This window comes from Erigeron canadensis, chromosome 8 (genome assembly GCF_010389155.1).
Source record: "Erigeron canadensis isolate Cc75 chromosome 8, C_canadensis_v1, whole genome shotgun sequence".
NCBI lineage: Eukaryota > Viridiplantae > Streptophyta > Magnoliopsida > Asterales > Asteraceae > Erigeron > Erigeron canadensis.
This window is the reverse complement of record NC_057768.1, coordinates 43689551-43715363: the sequence shown is the minus strand read 5'-3', so window position 1 is coordinate 43715363 and position 25813 is coordinate 43689551. Positions and strand designations below refer to the sequence as shown.

The 25813-nt window shown below is 33.1% G+C and overlaps 2 protein-coding genes across 2 annotated transcripts; both read left to right on the top strand.

Moving 5' to 3' along the window:
• Positions 1–8607: 8607 nt before the first annotated feature.
• Positions 8608–15008, top strand: LOC122610027 (RNA polymerase II C-terminal domain phosphatase-like 3). The gene is made up of 12 exons (XM_043782998.1): positions 8608–9471; positions 9570–9702; positions 9822–9877; positions 9962–10022; positions 10109–11566; positions 11797–12342; positions 12425–12571; positions 12660–12919; positions 13008–13119; positions 13198–13455; positions 13558–13604; positions 13681–15008. The coding sequence occupies exons 1-12, from the start codon at positions 8867–8869 to the stop codon at positions 13742–13744; spliced, it is 3747 nt and encodes a 1248-aa protein (XP_043638933.1). The 5' UTR covers positions 8608–8866; the 3' UTR covers positions 13745–15008.
• A 6275-nt stretch (positions 15009–21283) lies between these two features.
• Positions 21284–25505, top strand: LOC122610930 (ethylene-responsive transcription factor ABR1). Its single transcript, XM_043783880.1, has 2 exons — positions 21284–21852; positions 24844–25505. Exons 1-2 carry the CDS (start codon positions 21486–21488, stop codon positions 25503–25505), a joined length of 1029 nt encoding a protein of 342 aa, XP_043639815.1. The 5' UTR covers positions 21284–21485.
• The last annotated feature ends 308 nt before the right edge of the window (positions 25506–25813 follow it).

The following is a 25813-nucleotide window of genomic DNA, read 5'->3' as shown; positions in this document are numbered from 1 at the left end:
TAGTTTGTATCGTTTTTCTTTTATGACCAAAACATCATACTGACTTTTTCTTTGTGTTTACTAGTTGTCTCGAACTCTGGATTGATACTTAGGGGGAGAGGAGTGATAGTTGTATGGCTGGCGGGTTGGCCAAGCCGCTGACTGCACATCACCGCTATCTCTGTGGCATGCCAACAGCATGGAGTTGGACGGGCTTTAAGCCCTGCACGGCTTGGAGGAAAAAGAGATGTTAGAGCGTGGGGCCAGGAACGTTTTAGGATTAAAAAATAAAATAAAATTTAATACCCCTTTGACCAAATAGTCGTTAGGAACTAAAAAAAAAATAAAATAAATACCTCATTTTATCTATAAGTACATTCTCCTTTATTCTTCAAACAACCACAACAAAAAAACTATACCTCTTCATACACCAAACATATTTTCTACTTTCACAATCAACCATGGATCCAAGGAGGGGGAAAATGTTACCAGGCCACGAGCACCGACATGAGACAACTTTCATCTACCACGAAGAGTAGAACGGACTCAATATCAACCTCAACAAGTCAACCCCTCACAATACTATATTCACGACCCACCACCGACTACTCAACCTCAATATCATTACGCCTCACAATCTCATACAACGTATTTTCCTCGATCCCCCCCCTCGCGCAATGCATCCTCCTCCCCCCTCGCGCAATGAATCCTCCTCCCTCTCGCACAATGCATCCTCCTCCCCCTACCCACGGCCAAGAGTATGAGTGGTATCAAATGATCGAGATTGATTTGGAGTCCTTTGATCCGTTTGAAATCTCACGAGCACCGACTCCCCTCCCCACCGACGATGAGGTTGAGGCCATTCCCAATACACAAGAAGTTCAAATAGGTATAAAACTTTGTTTCTAGACTTTATATATATATATATATATATATATATATATATGTTTATTAATATACTTTATATATGTTTACGTTTTTTTAGTAGTTACATGTTATTATTCCTATACTTTATATATGTTTATTACGTTTGTTTTTTAGTTATATGTTATTATTATACGTTTATTATAAATACATATACATGTGTATATATGTATATATATATTTATTTATTACGTTCAATTGTTGTTTATGTATTAGTAGAAGAAGTTGTACCAAAAAAGAAATTTCCAAGGCTGGCTGAATAAACAAAACGGATGCAAGAAGAAGAGGTGGCGGAGAAGTAACATATGGAAGAAGAGGTGGCGGGTTGAAAAAACAAAATGGTTTTTTTTTCCAGCTTTTTTTTTGAACAGTAAGTTTATTATTCAATATAAACTTTGGCAAGGTGCCAAAGATGGGGGATATTACATCAAATAAGATGGACTAATTTTCCACATTGGCCACACGAAGCTAAATTTATTACAACGAGGTGATAACCATAAAAATGAAAGCGACAAAGTAGATTGGAAAATGGCCTCGCTAGTTTCGTGCTTGGATGAGAATGCCGCTTCGTTTCTGTTCTTCCATAGTAACCACCACCAAACTGAGAGGATACCATGAATGACCTTCTTGTAGGGAGAAGCACAATGTAGAGTCTCAACCCAATAAGACAACTCAGTGGGGTTGCATGGAGGAATATCAATCTGCAACCAAGAAGTAAGGTATGCCCTCGTTTTGCGAGCAGTCTCGCAATAAACGAAGGTATGAACGATCATATCTAGACCCGAAAAGCATATGGGGCAGACCAAGGGCATGAACGGGATCCCACGTAAAGCCAAGTTAATTTGAGAAGGAAGACAATCACGAAGTAATCGCCATGAAAAGATGTTAACCTTCTTAGGAATCCAAGAGTTCCAAACAGTAGAAGAGTTAAGAGTAGGTAGTATGAAAGTATCTAGAGCATGGCGGAAATTTGAAACTTGAAAAAGTTTTTCTCCACGATAGTTCCATACCCAAATATCGCTACCTGAAGACAACTGAAAATCGCCAACTACCGTTAACAAAGCATCAAATTCTTCCTGTTCTCTTCCCGACCTCACCATTCTTCTCCAAGACCACAACCAGTTCAGGCCAACACGTTTACTAGCAATGTTGCACCCTTTATTTGTTTCTAAAGCAAAAAGACGAGGAAACCGAACTGCAAGAATGTCACCATCAAGCCAAGGGTCTGTCCAAAAACTCGTGTTGGAACCATTACAGACCTGTTTTGTAATAATATCACGAGAAACAGAAGTAAGCTCATGAACATGAGTGAATGTTTTACAAAGTTGAGCCCACATGCCGTTACCCTCACACTTGAAATCATCCCACACAGTAGGACCATGAATAGCACTAATGAGTTTAACCCAAGGAAGCTCTGGATGAGCACGGGCACGCCATCTCCACTTGTAAATAAGTGCAAGGTTTAGTGCCTCTAAGCTACCAAAACCAAGGCCTCCAACTGTTTTGCTGGATAAAACTGTTGTCTATTTGACCCAAGCCATCTTCTTATTATCTTTGTTGCCGCCCCAAAAAAAATTCATTCAAATTGATTCGAGTTTGTTGATCACAAAACGAGGCATTTTAAACAGAGAACAATAATAGGTACCAAGTGAACCAAGAACAGAAGTAAGGAGAGTGGCTCGTCCTCCAATAGAGAGAAGGCTCGCATTCTACCTAGAAAGTCGTTTATTAAGCTTATCTATAATGGGTCTCCACCCATTAATTCTCGTCATTCTTTCACCGACAGGAATACCAAGGTAGTTGATTGGTAAGGATTCAACTTTACACCCAAACATTGCAGCCATTGAATCAACATCTTCTTTTAATACATTCACCCCAATGATAGACGATTTGTTGTTACTAATTCTTAAACCCGAAACCAGATAGAGAGTTTTGAGGGCCGTACAAATGACATCCAGATTTAAGGAAGACCAGTCACATAAAATTATTGCATCATCCGCATAAAATAGATGAGAGATTGAGATACCTTCAATCAAAGCACAAGAGAGCAAACCATTGTTAACAAGTCGGTTCAATGCAACATTAAATCCCTCCAAAGCAATAATAAATAAAAATGGTGCCATAGGGTCGCCTTGTCTGAGCCCCCCCTGAATATCAAACTCCTTCGTAGGACTGCCGTTGATGAGAATAGAAGTGCGAGCCGATGATAAACAACCATTTATCCAACCAATCCATTTCTGACTAAATCCCATAGCCTCCATAACTTTAAAGAGAAAATTCCAAGATAACGAGTCATATGCCTTTTCAAAGTCGATTTTAAAAAGAAGAAGTTTCTTGTTTTTTCTCTTGTACCAGTCTATCACCTCATTAAGCATTAAAGGGCCATCGAGAATTTGACGATTCTTCACAAAAGCAGACTGGGTAGGAGAGATAATATGCTGAATGATCTTTGACATACGACTAGCTAAGATCTTTGATATAATTTTATACAACGTTCCCACCAAACTGATGGGCCGATAATCTGAAATCAAAAGGGGAGAATCAACTTTGGGGATCAAAGAGACAAATGAAAGGTTACAGCCTTTTTCCAGCTTTTACGGAGGAGTATGCAGAGAAGAAAAAACAACATATGGAGGAAGCCAATATGAAGAAGCAAATATTGCTGGACTTACAACTCGAGCATCAAAGTAACAAGAGTCAGAGGAGTTATTGCAAGTTTTTCAACACTCCACATGCGAACTCCGATCCAAAAAGTAGAGTGTGGGCGATTGAGCAAAAACGGGCTAATGCGGCGAAGTATGGATGGGAGTTTAATGAGTGATTTTTATGTTTTTAATCTATTGTTTATTTTCATGTGCCGAACATTTTAATTTTTATTTATCTAAGTGTGTAATGAACTTTGTTTAATTTTAGTATGTATGGTTTATGTTTTATTTATATTGTTTTGTTTAAAAATTGTTTGATTAAATTAAATTAAAAAGAAAAAAAAATCCGGATGGTTGAGAAGGTGATGAATGCCATTGAAAATGATTGGGAGGGTTGAAAAGAAAAATTGAGTTGGAGGTATTTGATTGGTAAGATTTGAGAGGGTTGGAAAAAATCATTACACCAGTACTTCTCTCCCCCTTAGGCAGTCAAATTGGATATACTATTACATGGTTAATTAGGTATTAGACTGGTACTCTTTCTGTGGATTACTTTATGTTAATAAACTTGTTGGGTACTAAATTAAACTAGCTCATACAAATCTGTAATTATCATATAAACATTTTCAGGTGATTTAATAAATTTTCTTGATGCCAAACCATCTATTATGAATCATGATAATTGTTCTAAAGCAATAACCAAGTAAAATATGCATTCAATGTTAGATTTTTTATTGATGTACCAAACTTCGGTTGTTTTAATTTTATCTTTATTGTTTTGGTTGAGTTGTCATTTTGGTAAGTTGTTGACATAACCCTTTGTGACTTTTAGTGAGCTCTTGGTTCAGTTCATACTTACTGTCTTTTCGGTCGATTTCTTAGGTTTAATGTGTTAGCCTTGGTATTTGTGGTTAATTAGTAGTTTGTCATTCGGGTATGTGGCTTGTGGTTGACTTGAGTTTGTTTTATTGGTTTATGTGACTTGTGGTTAAGTTGTTTCATGTGATTAATGGTTTGTGAGATTTGTGTTATTGTGTTGTGCGTTAGTCATATTGAATGGTTCAAGTTTTTAATGGTTTAGTGGGTTGAGTTTACATTCTTTTTTTTTTGAAAAATGATTAATCCTCATAATTAAATAGCCTAAAAATCTTTCTAATCACGGGATGATGACATGTAGAAAAATCAGGAGGCAAGATTAGCAAAGAAAATTAGTGGATAACACATGTCATATTCTTATAGTTTTAGGAGGATGTTTAGGCTATTCTTTAATAAGATTTACCATTTTCCTTCTTTTCTATATGTGACTTTTGAATACAAACAAACTATCGCACCATCAAAAGGTGAACTCATAACTCGAGAACGAGTAGTCGGTTATTTAAACCGGGTCTCTTACCACGAATCGAGCAACGATGCAGAAGGAAAAAAACCCACATGGCTTAGGTTTGCAGTTAATGTGTTTATAGCTCGTTTTCAAGTTTATGGTCTATCCATATAGCCTTCATTGTCAAGTTTTAGTAGTTAATTAATGTATATCGGTCTTAAATTTCAAGTTTAACTTCAACTTCGATTAAATGATCGATTATTTTATATATATCTCTATCTCTATATATAATAAAATAAGATTGTTTTTTACAAGTATTCTTAAAAAGTTTTTTTGATGTGACAAATTCATATTTCATCTTAAAAAAGTTTTTTTTAATTATGATGTCATATATAAATAAAATAGAAATAGCTCTTTACATGTTTTATAAATATATTAATCATTTATTTAAAGAATAAAAAATATCTCTTATACAATATTACAAAATAAAATGTCTTTTTATTTAGTTGATTTATTAACTATATCATTATTGTGTTAGTTAAGTGATTAGATTTATATCAAGTTATAATGTTTTAAGAAAAACATTACATAATTTTGTTTATAGTTTATAATTTAAAATTTTAATTAACATATCCGGGTTGAGCTCGGATTGATTAACTAGTATATATATATATATATATATATATATAATATGAGCAAAGTGAGTATGTGAATATTATATACCTAATTTTTGGTATAAATACCCCCGTTATTGTACTCAAATATGAGCATTTACGTTGTCATCAACAATTTGAGTCAAGTTGGATATCTTGTAATCTTAAGAGGTGATGTTTGAATTATATGTATTTATAAAATAGTAAGAGAAAGGGAGAAAACTTTCTTTTTACAATTATTCGATCTCAAATATTTGTATTGATAGATAGGCACTTTGTATACAAAAAAACACAAAATAATTTATTTTTTTTGAATGGTGTAGATCATTTGCTCGCCACAGGGGATCTAGTTTACGTTGTTTTAACCGAGTCCGCGCTAAAGAGCCCACTCACCCTCAATACCTAGTAGGAGAATAAACCCTCAACTAAACCGCCCGAAGGCACGACATTTAATTGGGGTAAAACTCTCCCCCCTCTACAGGACTCAAATCTGTTTCACTGAAGGACTTTTTGTGAAAATCCTTTTAAATGTCTTTTTTCATGTCTCGAACTCGAGATCTCCAACATGTAAAGTTGGTACTCAACCATTGAGCTATAATGAGAAATACAGGTTACTTTGAATTTGATGCATAAATATATAACTATATTATAAATCATCAAAAATTCTATTATAAAACTTTTAACTTTGACTAAACGAATTTTATTACTATGTTAAAACGACATGGCGGGTTAGAGGGTTAATTTGAAGTCATATTGGGGCGGGCTTAATTTTTTAGTCGATTCATACGTGACAATTTTAGGAATCATTTTTTTAACATTTCTAACAAAACCTACATTTATCCAGGCTTATGATCGTCAAACTAAAAAACTTATAAATGGTAGAGCCCGACATGAAATTCTGAGATTACATTTGACAAACCTTGTGCGTAGGGATGACAATGGGGCGGGGATTATCGGGGATCTTAATCCCCATCTCCGTACTCGATTTTCACTTGTAATCCCCATCCGCGTCGGGGAATTAAATTACATCCTCATACCCGTCTTGATAAAAAATACGTAGGAGAATGAGTATTTCGACATTTTCTTTCTATGTATAAACTAATGTATATGTTAAGTAAATGATTAATAAAGTATAACACATAAAAATTATTAAATAAAAGCTCTAAACTTAAAATTGATTTTAGAATATAGATAAAGACTTAAAGTGATTCTAATAAATATATATAGTATTTTCGGGTTCGGGTATGGGGATCGGGGATTTACGGTTTCCCATCTCCGTCCCCAATTCCATCGGGGATTAAATTTACATCCCCATACCCATCCCCATCCCCGGTCAACTCGGGGATTTCCCGGTCAAATCGGGTGCGAGTATCAGGTTTCCTATCGAGTACGGGTATTTTTGTCATCATATCAAGAGTGTTTTACTCGCCTTTCATCATTGAGGCAACAATAAAGGTAGCTTTTGAAAACTTAGCTAAAAATAACTCCATTGCATATAAAAATCATGCCAACCAAAAATATCTACAAAGAGAAAAAATGTATATGCTTTTTAGTAGAAAAAATAGAAAGAAATTATATCAGTTTGTCAATACGGCTTACAAGATGAAATTATTGAGTCTTGAGTAGTTAAACCACCTAAATTTACATACTTATTGAAAGAATAAATAATATTTTAATTTAAATGGTTGTTGTGAGGTACTTAATGACTTCAATCATAGGGAGGTCATGAGTTCAATTTCCCTTTCGATGTGATTTAGTTACTTACTCTTATTTGGAGTCTTATACTCTTTTTATATTCCCTTTATTTTATCATTTGTAAATTTAAGCTCTGGTTAATTTGAGCCTTTAACTTATCGCATAACCCTCGATAGCCTAGTGGGTTGGCCGGTTGGCCCTAGGTCACATAGGCTAGTTTCAGGTCAAATGAGATGAATTTTGAATTCAATGAGTTTAAGGTTATCTGTTTTGAACTAGATGATGGCTTTATAAAAACTTAAATTGACATATTTATACTCCCTTATAAAGAGTATTGAATTTCTTAAATTCAACATTTTTTTCTTCCCAAAATATCCCTACTTAAACATAATACCCTTATATACCATCCTTTCCCCATTCTCTCTAATCATTACACACTCTCATCGACTTTCTATCACCCTCTTCCGCCGCTGCTCTCCTTATCAACCGCCTACCTCGCTCTCCACCACCGCCTCCCTTTTATATTGTCATCACTTTCTAGCCGCTGCAATGCGCGGACACTATGCTCGTACATGTAACATGACAACCACATTATATTTAATACAATATAACCAAATAGGGGAAGAAAATATAAGGTTGTTAGACACCTAAGTTGAATGAAAAACCCCTTACATACCTTTTTTTAAACCATAAAAATCATGGGGGCCAAATATTTATTTAAAATATTAAAATATTGGTATGTGAGGGGTTTTTCACCAAGTTGGGTGCATAACAGCCTCACACACACTTTTCTTAAATATAATAAATTATGCCATATTTCTTCAACAATTTTTCTAAAATATATTTTTGAAAAAATTAGCATATAAATTATTCGGGTTTGCAAATCGATATTTTATAATCGTAACCCAGTTTTTTCAAATCTATTCCAAGTTGAATAGAGTATTGTTATTGTGTTATCTTGTAAACATTGGCCATTTGACCTACTTCTAATCGCCATTCGCCACTCTTACTCTAAAAATTCTCAATAAAAAGCCAAAGCAGAAACTACCTTCAGGGTGTATACGAGAAAAACTAAAAAGACACAGGTCTATGATTGTAAATTCTTACCAATACCCACACACATAAAAAAAACAGCAGCCTAGCCTGTCACAGACTTTCCTAGATTCAACCCCCCCATATGGTGTCTGCGTATGTAATCTCTTACGTGTACGGCCAAGATCCAATTTAAATTCCCTTCACCCTCATCATAGATCTACTCTAGTAAATACGTTGCTATTTTTCTCCCGACCCCCCTCCTTCCCCCAATTCTCTCCTTTCCTTTCAATCTTCAGATTCCTTTCTCTATTCGATTCCAAATTAAATCAAGTCAAATAAAATCTCAACTTTTTTTTTGATTCAAATCTCTAATTTTAATTTCAATTTTACGAACAATTTAAATTAGGGTTTGATATATACGAAAGTAAATAAATAAATAATAAATACCATTAATACATTCCAAAACCCTAACTATTCGAATTCAAATTCGTTACATATATTCCGGATTTTCCGTTGTTTGTATTTTTTTTTTTAATTCAATTATAATCCGATACTAAGTCTAATTTGCTAATCTATACATACAATAAATCTGTATCTATATATATACATATATAATGGGAAAAGAAGGAGAAAATAATAATAAATTGGCAGAAGAAGGTGAGATATCGGATTCTGGATCTATAGAAGAGATAACTGAAGAGGTTTTTGTATCAGCTAATAATAATAATAATAGTAATAATAAATCTCAATCAGCGAATAAACCGGAGAGTAAACCGAACAAAAACGTTGACCGGTCAAAGCCACGGCAACAACAAGTGTGGACAATGGAGGATCTGGTCAAGTATCAAAACAAGTATCAGATGTCTAGAAATTATGCGCCCGGATTGTATAATTTTGCTTGGGCACAAGCTGTGCAGAATAAACCACTTGATGATTATTTGACTAATATGAATAATAATAATGCTAATAAGGAAGTTAATGTTGTTGTTGATGATGATGATGATGATAATGATAAGATTGTTGTGATGGATTTAAGTGGTGATGGTAGTGAGAAAGAAGAAGGGGAAATTGAAGAAGGTGAGATTGATTTAGATATCGATACCGATGTTGATATGAATAATAAGAGTAAACAAGAAGAGGAGGGTAGTAATGATGTTGAAAAGTTGATTGATGTTATCCGAATCGGGTTGCAGGGTATAACTTTGAATGATGCTAATAAGTAAGTACATCTAGTCTAGTCTAGTCTAGACACTTAATTATATTGGCATTTATGAAAAGTCGTTTGTTAAATTTCCTTGATTGATTGGTTTTGTGTAGATCGTTTGATGGCGTGTGTACAAGGCTTGAGGAGTTGATTGAAAGCTTGAAAACGTTGCTTTCGGAGAATTCTGTGTCTAATAAAGATGATTTGGTTCAGTTGGCCTATTGTGCTGTTCAGCTTGTATATTCGGTAAGATTTTCGCTAAAGGACTGTTGCATTGGTTAGTTGAATGGCTGTATCCAAACTGCATTTTGTTTTAGTAAAACTTTTTAGTCTTGGACAAGAGGGGTAATGTGTGTTTGATTTAGGTTTTTTCATCCATGGGCCAGAACGAAAAGGAGCAGAGCAGGGATGTGATATCCAGGTTTTTATCTGCATATTTTGTATTGCATGCTCTTTTGTTGTATGACATGGCTACTATAACTTATGTGATCTATATGGTTTACAGGTTTCTGACTAAGGTGAAAAGCTGTGCGCCTGCTATATTCTCCACTGAACATTTGAAAGAGGTTTGCTTTGAAACATAGACATCTTTTGCAGCTGAGTATGTCTTAGTGATGGAATATTGATTTTTGTATGTCTTTTGTCTCAATAGGTAGAGATTATGTTTCAGTCATGTAATTTGAATTTTGTTTCTTCGAGTTCCAAGGACAATGAAGAGGATCGGGATGTTATTGTGACACAGGAACCGACCTCTTTGAGTCAGGAAGTGATTTCTTCAACTGAGAAACCTGTTTTAGATTCCACGCCCTTTGAAACTTTTGATCAAAACCCTAAAAAGTTTGAAGCTTTGAAAGTACAAACATCTAATCCCAAAAATAGGGCAGTGCTTCCTCTGCTTGATCTTCATAAAGATCATGACATGGATAGTCTTCCATCACCAACACGGGAAACCTCAAATGTTTTACCTTTAGGCAGGGGACTGTTTGGCGAGGATGCATCAATAAGACCAGAGTGGCCTACTCCTCGTGCAGTAGTGCGTCGCTATGATACTGATGCTCTTAAAGCGGTCTCTACCTATCAACAAAAATTCGGGGGACATTCATTCTTTTCGAGTGATCTCCCAAGTCCAACCCCGTCAGAAGGAAGTGATGGTGATGTAGGTGGGGACTGTGGTGGGGAGGTTTCTAGTTTCTCAACAGCCCAGAATTTGAGCTGTGTAACTGAGGCTACTTCTGATAAAACAAATAGTTTTAGCATTTCTGATGTTGAAAGCCCCAATGTACAGTTTTTTGCAACTGCTGTGAGTTCTGTTCCCATGAACTCCACATCCACTTCAGAAAAAAGAGATTTTTTTGGCAATACAGATCCTGAAAGGCCTAACGTGCAAATATATGCAACTGCTAGGAGTTCTGCTCCTGTGTCCTCATCGTCTGCTTCAGAAAAAAGAAACCCCTCTGGCAATGAGAGACCCAATTTGCAATTATTTGCAAATCCCAGGAGTGCTGCTCCGGTGTACTCCACATCTAGCTCTGTGACGAGGGTATCAAACAAAACAAGGGACCCTAGACTCCGATTAGCCAAATCTGATAACTCCCTAGATACCAACCATGGCAACTTACAAACATCTAGTAAACAACCTGCAATCGAACCACTTGATAGGTCATCAGGTGTAAGGAAACAGAAGACTTTTGATGAGCCCGTTCTTGTAGATGGTCCTGCACCAAAAAGGCTAAAAAACAATCTCGCAGAATCTGTTGGTCCTAGCAACGTTGGGACTATCTCACAAACTAGAGGCTTAGAAAGTGCAGTAACAACCTCTGGTTTGCCCACCACTACTAGTGTGAGTATGCATATCCCCGCAACAGCTGTCAATGCCACTTCAGCTTCCTTACAATCTTTTCTGAAGGATCTTGTAGTGAATCCTGCACAATTGATGAATTTGATTAGCATGGAACAACATAAGTCGGTTGATCCTGTAAAGTATGTGACACAATCTCCAAACCAAACATCTGTGTTGGGTTCTATGCCAATGACTTCATCTGCGTCTCAACCATTGGTGGTCGGGCAGAGATCAACAGCTGAGATTCCAATACCTCAGACAGCTTCAGCGGTTAGCATTCTATAGGCTCTATATGTGCCAAAGATTCCTTTCTTTTGTTTTTTTAAATGCCTTCAAATCTTTCATGTGTGGTTTTGAAAAACTTTGTTGGACTTTTGGACAACGTTTTTTTATTTCACATTCTTTTGTGAATAAGGCCTTGTTTCCTGTACTAAGCTATTGCCATATGATGTTTAACGATGTATTTTGACTAAGCGGTCTATCATTTTGATGTTTTTCAGGATGATTTTGGAAAAGTACGAATGAAACCTCGTGATCCTCGTCGTGCTTTGCACAGTAAGTCGTTGCAAAAGCCAGAACCAATCAACAGTTCGTTTACTGCTGAGGGTACCAAGGGTAACTTAAAGAAAGCAGATCCAAGAGTATTATCCCAACCTATCTCAGCACCAGATATCACTCAACAGTTCACCAAGAATTTGAAAAATATTGCTGATCTTGTGTCTACAACAGTGAGTACATCTGTCCAGCCTTCATCACAACCAGCACAAGTCCATTCAAGTTTTGTAAATATGAAAGCTCCACCATCACAGTCAGCCGCCTTTCAGAATGAGGCCGGAGAAACATCTGAACAAGCTGCTTCAGGCACCACTCAATCACAGAACAATTGGGAAAATGTTGAACAATATTTTGGAAAGTTTGATGACCAACAACGGGCTGCTATTCAAAGGGAGAGGTCAAAAAGAATGGAAGAGCAGAAAAAAATGTTTGCTGACCGCAAGCTATGCCTTGTTTTAGATCTTGATCACACCCTTCTTAATTCAGCTAAGGTAGTGCTCTTTTCTATATTCTGAATCTATAGTCTAGTTTGTGGAGATATATGTGCTTAATTGCTTATGTAAATGCTCCCAGTATTCTGAAATTGAACCGGGACATATTGAGATGTTGAAAAAGAAAGAAGAACAAGACCGTGATAAGCCATATAGACATCTCTTTAAGTTTCCTCACATGTGTATGTGGACAAAACTGCGACCTGGGATCTGGAACTTTTTAGAAAAGGTAACCGCTTTGTCCCTTAAAATTTGAAAGTCAAATCTGGTGATACCGGAATCAAAAGTTCTAATTTATTGATTTTCCTGAACCTTAGGCCAGTAAGCTCTTTGAGCTGCATCTTTACACAATGGGAAACAAATTATACGCTACAGAGATGGCAAAAGTGCTTGATCCTAAAGGAGTTCTTTTCAATGGGAGAGTTATATCAAGAGGTGATGATGGCGATAATGTTGATGGAGATCCCAAGAGCAAGGACTTGGAAGGTGTTTTGGGTATGGAGTCGTCAGTGGTAATCATAGACGATTCTATAAGAGTCTGGCCTCATAACAAGCTTAACTTGATAGTTGTAGAGAGGTACAAACAGCCTCGATTCAAAGTGTAGTTTTTATTTTATCTTATATCACTTTCAGTAGATTAACTTTTATTCTTGTTTGTTTTTCAGATACATATATTTTCCATGTAGTAGGCGACAGTTTGGACTTCCGGGCCCTTCACTTCTTGAAATTGATCATGATGAGAGGCCAGAAGACGGGACTTTGGCATCTTCTTTGGCGGTGAACACCTTGATGCGCTGTGAGAATTTTCATAGCCTATTATGCCTGCTCATAATAGTATTGGTGGTTGAAATGCAGGTTATTGAGAAAATACATCGAAACTTTTTCTCGGAGAAATCTTTGGATGACGCCGATGTTAGGAACATACTAGCCTCTGAGCAGAGGAAGATTTTAGGCGGCTGCCGAATTGTATTCAGCAGGGTGTTTCCTGTTGGTGATGCCAGTCCTCACTTGCATCCATTGTGGCAGACTGCTGAACAGTTTGGTGCTGTATGTACTAATCAAATAGATGAACAAGTCACCCATGTGGTTGCCAATTCTCTTGGCACTGATAAGGTATCATGTCTTATGGTATATGCTCACCTGATGTAATGTAATTCCCATCAACACAACATACTAATTGCCTATTGAATGTGGATTTCTTTGCATTTGTATCAGGTCAATTGGGCCCTTGCTACTGGTAGACCTGTGGTGCATCCTGGCTGGTATGAAAAATAATTTCGCCTTCAAGAGAAGTTATTGCTTTTGTTCTTGTGTTTTTAAATGTTCTTAATATAACAGGGTGGAAGCATCGGCATTACTTTACCGGAGAGCTAACGAGCATGATTTTGCTGTCAAACCTTGAAAATCTTGGTTAAATTTTGGGGAGTGATATTGGCTCTAAACAATCGCTTAGAATTAGTTCAAGTAACCCACCACCTCCACCTCCACCGCCCAACCATGATGTGAGGGCTATACCCACACTGCTGACAAATACACACATCACAACTTAAACATTTCAAGTTAAAAAATGTTGGTCTAGATTTTCAGAATTGGAAAAAAGGTGGAGACCGGAGAGACAACTAGTTGGGGAGAAGGGTATGGATTGTGGATTAAGTTGGCTGTGTGGTGACTCGTGATGGTGGCGAGCCTGACGTGCCCAAACTGCAAGTGTTTTGGGAATCCGGCATTCGATTTTTTAAACTACTAAAATTGAAAGGCACAAATAAGATTTGTGGTTCAAATTGTCAAATTCAAGGAAAATATTGCTCATGGAAAATGGATTATGGTTTTGGTTAAACGATAAAAAGAATCAATTCCAAGAAACCATAGACCATAGGCTTATTTTCAAGAATCATTTAGAAGACTGGTTTTCTTAAAGTTCATTTTGCATTAACAAAGATGGGTTTGCTTTACTCAACTTATGTTCGAATAAAATATATTCTTCCATCAATGACAAAATCCATCTGCCTCTACAAACGCCCTCAGTATGAAAATAAAAAGTAACCATGCTTGCTTTTGAATAAAAATGAGTCAGAGAGAGATAGGAGGGCAAGTAGGTCCTTGATAGATATGGAAGGATTGAGATTATATTTGGTACAAAATAATTGAAAATGTATAACATGGAGCTATGGAAGTATGCAGTAATATTCGTTTGGCAGTTGGCACCTAAACAAGGGTGATTTCGAGCAGAGGCTATTTGTCATATTGTATACACATTTGGCATACTGACGCCTGCAAATTAACTACAGGGCAAATAGGTTCCGGCTGATTTGTTTCAAATTTTAACTTGGTCGATCTTGATTATGCTTATATGATAAAACGTTCCTTAGCGTGGTATTTTTTAATCAGTGATTAAGATTTGGTGAATAACTCGCCTCGTCCAGAATCCATGAAAGAAGAAATCAGTAGCTCTCCTTAGGACCCAATCCGATAGATTTTATGTTTTTGAGGCTCCCTTTGACGATCCAAAAACTCATGGACTAATATTGTGGTGGCTAAGATTGTAGTACGTTCGATCTCAAGGAACCTCAATACCAATAATAGGAACTCGACATGGGTTATCTTGAAAGAGTTATTAAAACCATTTTTTATGTCATCTTTCTCTTGCTTTTTACTTCTATCAAAAATGAGATGTTGGAGCAAAGCTTCTTGTAAGAATTGCAACCCAACTTTTGCAGTGACTTTTAGATATCATCCTTGACTGCTCGTCAATAAGTAAATTTCTATACCAAGTTATATTATCTTCTATTTACTTCTTTTTTGAACCTAAAAAGATGACAATTTCACCTTTAGAAATTGCTGTAACCGGCTTTGAGTAGTATTCGCTCAACGTCAAATATCATGCATATCTGTGTATACTGTATACATATATGTCCAACTACAAGTAAAAAGTAGAAAAGCTAGAAGCTTTCGTTTTGGTCATATGTATCTCCTTATACAATTAAATTACCCCTTTTTGGAAACGGAAGATAGATGGTTGTAGACTTATACAGTAAGCTTATATTCCGCACTAGTCTGCTTGTAGAAGAAGACAGGATAATCTAAAAGTAGAAAAAGAGGCTAAACATATAAGAATCATATATTCAAGAGCGATCCCAGAAGAGACCAAGGAATCATCGGGTGGAAAATCAAGTGTTGTAGCGAACAAACAGAAGAACCAATGTGACATTTTACTATTTTAGTGTCGGAAGATTTATGGATAATTCATATATAGTCTGAACTCTGAAGCAAGATTATTAATCAAATACGTTCTAATGCCCAATATAAATATCCCATTTTACGGTTGAGAACAATACTACGTACCAAACCATGATTTAGCTAATAAAAGTAACTACGTCTAATTATCGATCTTTAGCTAGAGATTTAATTAGCTAAATTCAATGACATAAATAACTATCTTTTGGTCCAAAAAAAAAAAAAAAACAAACATAAGTTGGAATATATCTACTTGCAGATAAATATCTAACATCCATGACTTCTCTAGAAAAAATACCATTTTCTAGAATATTGACCAAAAAATAGAAGCCTTACGACTCTCAGAAGTAGCATACAGGTGATGTCACATTGACTTAATTTAGAAGGGTGTCGTAATATATATTTAAGAGTGTGTGAAAATTAAATGGTATTTTTTTCGCCGCCGTGAGAGAACATACATCTGGTTTTAGAATGGTGCAACACCACCAAGAACATTGGTCGATCGGAGTGATGGAGTGGGTTGGTTCTTACTACAATATGGAGTATCTGAGTTGTACTTTGATGAGAGAGAGCATTCCGAGAGTAGGAATAAGAAGAAATTAAGGTATTCCTTGTCATTATAGTAGGCTTGTTTGCATAAGAAAAGAAGCAGTGTTGACATTTGTTCAAAGTTCCGGTATTAGACCAACGGGCTAACATATTACATATCGATGTATTCAGCAAGGATGGAAAGGATCGCTTAGTGTCAAAGTTATATGACTTTTTGCTTTTAAACTAGCCACGCGATTATATTGTTTTTCTTCTAAAAAGTATATTAATTAATGTTCTTAAAGGAATATGTTGGGGAGGAATTTCAGATATTCACTCAAAGAATTTAAAGAAGGTGACATTTTTGTAGTTATCTTGAAATTAAATTAAAAAATCGATCTTCATGTGATAATAATTCCAAAACGATTACGTATTCTAATAAAATTTGGACAGCAATTAAACCAACGTACATTTTATGTTCTTTGGTTCATATTTTGGCATACTGCAGCTGGAACGGGGATTAAAGGTAGGCTCGCTCGGGTCACAAGTAATTAACTAAATAAACAATTAAAAATGGTTGAGAATCATAACACTCTTAACACTTATTGGTTTTCTTTTCTTTTTTTCATATACGAGCAGCAGCAACAACAACAACTGTACCTAATCTTTAAGCGGGGTATGGAAGAGGTGAGCTGTTTGTACACCAAACCGAGGTTAGGTTAAGAAAATGGGTGATGGTTATTTTTGGTTGTTTGTTGGCGATTCCCCGAAGGTAGAGTGAATCTCTTTACGCCAATCGTATGTATGTAATGTTAGCCGATCATGATCGTGCTATTTGAATGAGTTTTTAGATCTGATTGATCGTGTATAAAGAATGAATAATGATGATAATGCCTTCGTGAAGTCTTATGAGTCTCCTTTTATAGGGAGGGCTCCGGCTTGGAGAATAAGCCAAAATCTGGGGTTTTCATGATAGAAGCTATGAGTGTAATTCCCATAATTACTGGCCTTTTTGATAAGAACAAATCCCGGTTTTATAGGGAAACGATTCTTATCCCTTTTATCTCCTGCGTGACCTTCGCTACATATAGCCTTCGTAGCATGCTTCGTATCTCAGGCAAGGTGTACCATCATGAGTTGTACACAGTCTTTTTTTCATATACGAGGTTAGTGCCAAAAAACTTGTGCTACCCGTCACATGAAATGAATTCAAGACAATTTGTTTCTAAGAATCTGGTTCTATTTCCATGCCACGTACTTTTCACTTCCCCATGACAATGCCTTCGATTCTGGCTTTATATTAAGGTCTTGTTTACAATAATCAGTTTTTCATTCTCTTTCCCACTTCAGTCTTTATCGCTACTATATGTGTATTATTTCTTAAAAATATATTGTATTCGATCCTAGTTCTCTCATTGCACATATAATTAAAGGCTCATGATCTGGTCGAACTATCCTACATAGGTATTGCTCCCTTAGATTCAATTCTAGTCTCGTGTATAGATATTTAAGTTGAGATAAAAGTGTTAAAATATCTAGAATTTGTTTTTATCCCTCAAATTTTACAAATTTTCTATTTTTTAATCAGATATCATATTTAAGAGTTAAATATTAATGGTTTTATATCAAATAAAACTTGTTTTAATTTATAACCAGTCAATCAGCCCGACTTCAACCCGTACATTTTTACTAAAATTTTAAAAGCATAAAAATCTAAAAAAATGTATATAAATTTTGTTATTGATATATTATAACTCGGCTTGAAGATATTAAATTGATTAACACAACAATTTATATATATTAGTACCTATTGCATTAATAAAACATAAAAAGACATTTATGATATTATATAAAAAAGAATTTATTTTGTTTCTAATAAAATAAATAAATTTGTACACATCATAAATAAAATAAAACATTTTAAAAATATTTAATGGGCTATTTATCTTTAAAATTTTATTAATTAGATATGACATCATAAATAAAATAAAAAAATTTGTAGACATGTCACATCATAATTGTTTTTAAAAATAGTTTAAAAAACAATCCTTTTTTATTATATATAATAATAATAATAATAATAAAGATAGTTAAATCAATAAAGTTATAGATGTTTTTGAGTTAGGATAGTCCAATTTTTGAAAAATTAAGTTTACACTGAATTTATTATACTTTATAGATTTATTGGATAAAAATCCACTTAAACTAAATTTATAAAATTGTAAAAACTTTTCTTTAACTTATAACGACAATCTATTTTATTCATATTTCTACACTACATGAATGCCTAGCTAGGATTCAATTTAGGAGATTCAAAAAAATTTCAATAATCCACATTCACAAATGTGGAGATTGAAATTCAAACCCATGTGAATTTTTAAAATGTCAAAATATTAACCAATAAACTATCAGCCTCATTAGCTATAAATTAAGCTTCTACCGAAAAGTTAAACTTTATTAATTAATTGAGTCTTAAAGACAATTTTTTAATTAAGGAAAATTATGTAAAAAAATTAACAATCTTACATGATTTCTTTATTGAAAGGAACATAATATTTTAACACATAGAGTATATTTATACTTCCTTATAAAGAAAATCATCATTTTCTCATTTTTAAACTTTCAGTCTTTAAAATACCTAAATTACCGCTTTCTTTTATTAACTAATTTAAATATCTCTACCTAATATACCTATGTATAATACTTTTAATAAGATTAATTACTATTACATTACCCAATTAAATAATTATTTTTAAATTAATAAACAAATTGCTAGGTCATCAACACCAACGCTATATGTCGCTGCCGTCGCATTGCGCGGGTAACCTTCTCGTTTATCGAAAGTAACAAAAGCGGATACTTATATAGTCTGTAGCTCTAGCTTTTAGTTGTAATGGTAAGCTATAAATTTTATGTAAAACTGTAAACTAGAGCTTTTATTATTTGCAAGTGTTTGGTATGGTGGTTGTAGATACAACTTCAAGAGTTATTTGACTATTTGTATAATTTTTTTAGGATTGAGATCCTCTAAAGTTATTATAACTGTATAGGTGAAGTTAGGATAATCTTGACCTTTAGTTTAAAATCAAAGGTTAAGATTTAAAAATAATTTTTAAATATTATTCATTGATTTTAATCCAATGGTCCATATACATCAACTTTACCTATAAAGTTCATTGTAACTTTAGATGATCTCAATCAATCTTTTTAAATTAAAAGTTTTATCCAAAATAAGAATTTTTGACTATACTTCAAGTAGCGTTTCAAATTTGAGCTTTTTTTTTAAATAAAAACTAAATCAACTTACGTCCAAACAAAACTTTTAACACCATAAAAGTTTATTGTTTAACATTAAAAACTAAGGGGACGTTAGGTTCGCAGAGGGTTTTTGATGGAATTGAAATTTGAATAAATTATAATCTATATGTGTTTGTTTGATTGGAATGTAATGGAATTCATAATAAACATATATATATATATATTAAATAAACATATATATATTTTAATTAATGATAATATAAATGTGTTTACAAAATAAAAAAATTATAGAAAAATTTTTAAAATTTATTTTTTACAAATTAATATTATTTTTTAAAATAATATTTTAAATTATTTTATTTTATAAAATAATATTAATTTTTAAGATAATATATTCTTAAAAATTTATAGTATATTATAAAGTAAAATTAATATTTTTATAAAATAAAATATTTTTATAAAATAAAATGTTTCTTATAATTTAACTTAAATAAATTTTATAAAACAACAACACTTTTTTGTAAATTTGTAATTCTTTCTAGTTTTATAAAATATTAGTATTTTATAAACTAAAATTAATATTTTACAAAATAAAATATTTTTTGTTATTTAAATTAAATAACTTTTATAAAAAAACAATAATTTTTTATATGTTTGTAATTATTTCTGATTAATAATTAATAAAATTAAAAAAAAATCTAATTAATAATAATAATAATTATTATAATAATTGATAAATATAGTCTCAAAAATCATAGTAATAATAATTATAACAAATATATAATTAAATAACAATTACAAAAAAAGTTAATTTTTATCATAATTTGAATTCATTTGGAATTTCGAACATTCCATCCATTTTGCTAAGGAATATTGAATTCCTTCATTTAATGGAATTCAAAGGATATCAATTCCATTTCTTTATGAACCAAACACCTTATGGATATGAAATGGAATTCAGATTCCAATTTCATCAGATTCTAGAGAATTTTGCGAACCAAACCCCCCTAAATCTCTCATAAAACTCTTCTAAAAGCTTTTGTCAAATGTACATATATCACAACTATATTCTGCAAATGAACATGCTTTAGAAATATCATATTTATGTATTGAAAATCTTTTACTTGGGAAAAGATGTGATATATGCACAAAAAATAAAATAAAAAAAATATATATATAAAGTAGCTAAAATAAAATAATATTAATTTCTTTCTTTAACCACTAAATTTGACTCTTTAATCGAGAAATTTTGAATGAAGTATTATTGTTTTGAACATTTTGAGTATATATATAAGCTTGTTTTAAGATAAAAGTTATTTTATTTTTTTATACTAAAAAAATAAACTTTATCTATTTACTTTTTTTTTTAAAAATATTACATTAAATTTGATACGAGTATGGATATTTTTAATAAAAGTAGCTGTAGCTGATAGTTGTATCTTGTAGTTGTAGCTTTCTACGGAAAGTTGTTAGCTAGAGCTTTTATTTTTTAGAAATGTTTGGTATAGTAGCTGTAGCTACAACTTCAAAAGGTATTTGTGTAACTTTTAAAGATTAAAAGCTTTACCAAAAAGATAAAGCTCTTGAAACGTTTTTTTAAGTAGCATTTCATCTTAGAGCTTTTTTTTCAAATAAAAGTTAAAGTTAGTTGCTTCCAAACAAAACTTTTGACATAATTAAAACTTTTTATTCAAAATTAAAAGCTAAACTTCTCCGAAAGCTTTTAAAAGCTTCCCAATATGCCCTATATCTTTTTGGGATAAAAATTAAGTTTTTTTTTTATATATAATAAAAATTAAGATTAGGAAGGTGATAGGAAGGTGGTAAATGAGGACCTAGTTAGGCTACCCTAGCTTTAAGTTATCACTATTCACACACCACACCTTCATGAAAAAGAACCTACTGTGTTTTTTAGTGTGTGCATATATATATGCATCTCGTGTGATGTTGCAACTTGCAACAACTGGAATATCACAGATTTTTACTAATATCTAACTCATTCTCTTCAACTTGTATATATATATAGACATACATACATGTATATGTGTGTATAATCACATAAATTAAGTTAATCATTAATTCATTCGATCTATATATATAGCTAATAAGAATTGCAAATTAACATGGATAGTACTGAAAGATTCAATAAGCAAGAGGAGGAGGAGGAAGAAGAAGAAGAAGATCGTGATCATAATAATAATAATAATAATAGTAATCAAGAAAGTCAAAGTAGCAGTAACCAGTGGTCTGCTAACTGCAGCCTTGATGATCATCTTCAACAACATCATAATCAGATGATGATGACTGGAACAACGTCGACGATAGATAATAGTTATATGCCGTATGCCGGTTTTAATATCCCTCAGTATTCGAGCAGCAGCATACCGCCACCTTCTTCATTGATGATAATACCTGATCAATTTCAAAATCAACATATGATAATTGCACCACCACCACCACCACCAGCTGATGATCATCATAGTCAACAAGGTACTCTTAATTAATACGAGTATATATTTACTTCTTTAATATATTAGCTCCCTATTGTACGTCTACTTCTAGCAACTAATAAACACTTGTTTTGTTATTGTATATGTTAGATTTATATTAATTAAGATGATGTGTAGATCCTTTAAAAAAAAAAAATAGTGATGTGTAGATCCATCTTTAACTTACTAACCCTAGATATTTTGTTTCCCAATTTGTTTGTGAAAATAAATATGTTGTTAGTTATTTATCCGTTACTGTCTTTAAAAAAGATAAAACCGAGAACATATATAAATATAAATTATTGTGGTATTATTTAACCACTTATATTCAACAATTTATTTAATTTTTCTGGGTTTTAGGTTTTGTTAGTGACAGAGGATTGCCGTTAATGTACAAATGTACTTATGTTAAAAAATTTAAGCGTGAACTTTTATAATATTTTAATAGACAATTCGTGCACTTAAGGCTTTAGTTAGCATTTTCCTATTTTCCTATTCTTATGCTGCATGTCTTCACCCTTTTAATTAGAGTTTTAGCTATTTCTAGCCATACATATATAAGTGAAAAATGTGAGTATGTAATAACAAGCTAGCTAGAGTTCTATAGATTTATTAGAAATTAATTAATGAAATGATATATAATGCAAATTAATAATGTGTTTAATTTTATATATATGGTGAAAGATGTTGTTTCTAGAACTAGCTAGCTAGTTTCATATAGGTGAAAGCATAATTATATTACGTTAACGGAAAGGACTTATCCATTGGCAAAATGCTGCAAGCTGGATTTATAAGACAGGTTCAATGCATTTGATATTATTATGTTTTTACTTTCCGTGTACAACTACCCTTTTGCCTCTCTCATTTGCCCGCATGTTTATCACAACACACACTTGCGCGTCATGACATGACAAAAATATGTATATGGAGTATCTAATATGGAGCATATCATTTTTCAATCACTCTCACTTAGATTTATCAAATTTCTTAGTCAATTCAACAGCTTCACATCACAACGTATGTGCTCCGGGAACACTCAAGTGGGTGTCCGGTGTCCGTGAACCGCCTTATTAAGTATTCTCACTATTTTTACAAATATATACATATTGAATTTGAAGAGAAATTAAAATGTATCTTTTTCTAAAGTAAATTTAAACTTAATTAGCTACATTTCTTTTCATTTATTCAAACTGTAATTTTAGAAGAAATCTAATTTTGGAAAATCCCAATTTTCATTTTTTTTAAAGCATTTTCCCCGCTTCAAAATTTTAAAGTCACATATTCAATTCTCCCAAATACTAATATTGATAGTTGGTGGGGGAAAATGTATCTGATGTGAGCTTTTTAATATTTGATCTTAGATCTATGTTTTTTTTTTTTATTTGAACATATCTTTAGATATGCTATTATATGAATATTTGCCCAACTTTCTTTTGTCCTTCTCTAGAATATTTCGTACAAGTAGTGGTGAATTTGCATTAATTGTTTAATTAATAAAATATATCTAGATTTACACAGTTATTGTATGCTTGTGAATTATGCCAGTATATATAATTTTGGCCCTCTATAAGTTTAGTGTAGTTTGAGGGAAACGCTAGACTTATATAAATATTATATATAAACAAAAGTTTGTAAGTGTGTATATAAATATCTATTTATGCATATCTAACTTATATAATTATATATGTGTATATCTACATTTGTTTGTAGCTATCTAGAGCATGCAATGTACTTATGCGCGCACTATTGGTGCCACATGGGGATTCAGAATGACAAAGAATTTGGGTTTGAATGACAATAAATATATACATCCCACCCACCCATTATTCTTTCATTTGATCACCATGCATCAAATCTCCAACATTACCTTATTTAGTCATTTTCTATCGGTGGACAGCCTCACCTTTTGATCCACCCCTCTTCTGGCTTTTCTCAATATTAGTACTTATGATGACTCGATACATGCCACGTTTACCCCTATACAAAAACAAAACAAAAGGTTAACCTTTAACTTTTGAACCATTTAATATTAGTATCTTGATTATTTGGTAAATCTTTCACATATCTTTTCCGGTCATTCAAAATCTTCTAAGTTTTGTAACTTATTATTTGCTATTTTTTTACCCCAAAAATTGGATGCATGGGATGCAATGCACCATGTATACCTTACTTATAAGACATGAGTAGTTTAGTTTTTAAAGATACATGAAAAGCCATTAATTTTTTTATTCGTGTTCATTTAATTTAAAAATTAGCCTTTTCATGAATGACAAACCATTATATTTTACTTTTTGGGCGAGGTTTTGTTTGAATTTCTCATAAATGGCAAACTATTACGAGTATATTTTATCTTTTATTAGATATATCAGCCTAGCTAGTTGAGATTGTTAGTTTTTGCTTAATTGTGACAATCATTTCGTTGACCACTCTCAAAATATATATATATATTTATTGATGATAAAATTCAAACATGTAACGGAAACAAACTAACTCGATCGAAGTTATATCGTTTGACATGTTTCTTTTTAACACTCTTTTACACAAAATTTGAAGTTAAATCGTACGTTTGACAACATGCGTATTAATTACTAATAAATAAAAATGGGAAATGCTAAAAGGGCTATATTTAACGTGCATAAAAAAACTTGTACCTTCCATATTAAAAGTCCATCCTCTGATTTTCATGGTAAATATACAAACAATTTATGCACCTTAAACATAATCCTAAAGGCTGTATTTAGCAAACCCAAATAAAAATTAAGAGTATTTAACTCCACATATTGTTGCAAGACAAAAACATGCTGCATACTTACAAGCCAAGTGTTTAAAATTAAAGTTTGTTTATACTATATATATATATATATATATATATATATATATATATATATGTTGCATGTATGTATATATTTGAAGAATAATTGTCATCGACTAATTATGATAGTTTGATTTATTTTTGTATGCGCGCATGTATGTATATATTTGATGATCGAAGAATCGACGACAGTAGTAGTAAAAAGACATTACAGAGGAGTAAGGCAGAGACCATGGGGAAAATGGGCAGCGGAGATCCGAGATCCCAACAAAGGCGCCCGCGTTTGGTTAGGCACCTTTGAAACAGCAGAGGGTGCGGCTCTTGCTTACGATCAGGCTGCCCTTCGATTCAAAGGATCCAAAGCCAAACTCAATTTTCCGGAACGTTGTGTGCAAGGCCAATCCCAGCTACGTTACATCACCACAACCACTTCTTCGCGACGCCCACCTGCAGCTGCCACTAATAATCCTAGAATAATGTTACAGCAGCAAGCCATCAATTACCCTGACCTTCTCCAGTATGCCCAACTCCTTTCCAACAACGATAATAATAATAATAATAATAATAATAATAATAATAATAATGAAGCCCAATTAGCCAACTATTTCACCAGCTCGCCGGGTAGTACTACTTTCAATCCAAATGATAACAACAGTAGTTATGCTGATTACGGTTCGCAACAATCTTCTTCATCATCGATGATTTCCGGAACATCGTCTTATCAGCAAAACTACTTGAGTGATAATATTCCTAGTACCTTTTCATCAGAGTCGGGGTGGGATCAGCAATTACATTGGAAGCAGGATTACACTACGTATGATCATCCCAACAGGAGAAATTGATCTTGAATATATTGAGTTATGACAAATATATGACTACTGTACGTACTAGCTAGCTAGCTACTACAATATATTGTCTTAATTTAGCTAGCTGCTTGCATATGCATTAAGTAGTTAATTAACCCTCAATTAATTAAGCAAGCTAATTAAGTGATCGAGTCCATTACGGCCAGCTGCGCAACGTATGCCATGCATGCAGAGATATGGGTGGAAATTAATTTAATTTGAATTGTTTTAATTTGTTCCAGTATTTGTTAGTTAATGTTCATAAAAAATATTTGCTTATATATATATATATGCGCCAGATGAGA

Excerpts from the sequence above, each read along its gene's own strand:
- LOC122610027 (XM_043782998.1), top strand. The coding sequence starts at position 8,867 with ATGGGAAAAGAAGGAGAAAATAATAATAAATTGGCAGAAGAAGGTGAG. Across the intron at positions 13,120-13,197 it reads CTTTGGCATCTTCTTTGGCG|GTTATTGAGAAAATACATCG; the intron begins GTGAACACCTTG and ends GTTGAAATGCAG. Across the intron at positions 13,456-13,557 it reads ATTCTCTTGGCACTGATAAG|GTCAATTGGGCCCTTGCTAC; the intron begins GTATCATGTCTT and ends CATTTGTATCAG.
- LOC122610930 (XM_043783880.1), top strand. The coding sequence starts at position 21,486 with ATGGATAGTACTGAAAGATTCAATAAGCAAGAGGAGGAGGAGGAAGAA. Across the intron at positions 21,853-24,843 it reads TGATCATCATAGTCAACAAG|AATCGACGACAGTAGTAGTA; the intron begins GTACTCTTAATT and ends TGATGATCGAAG.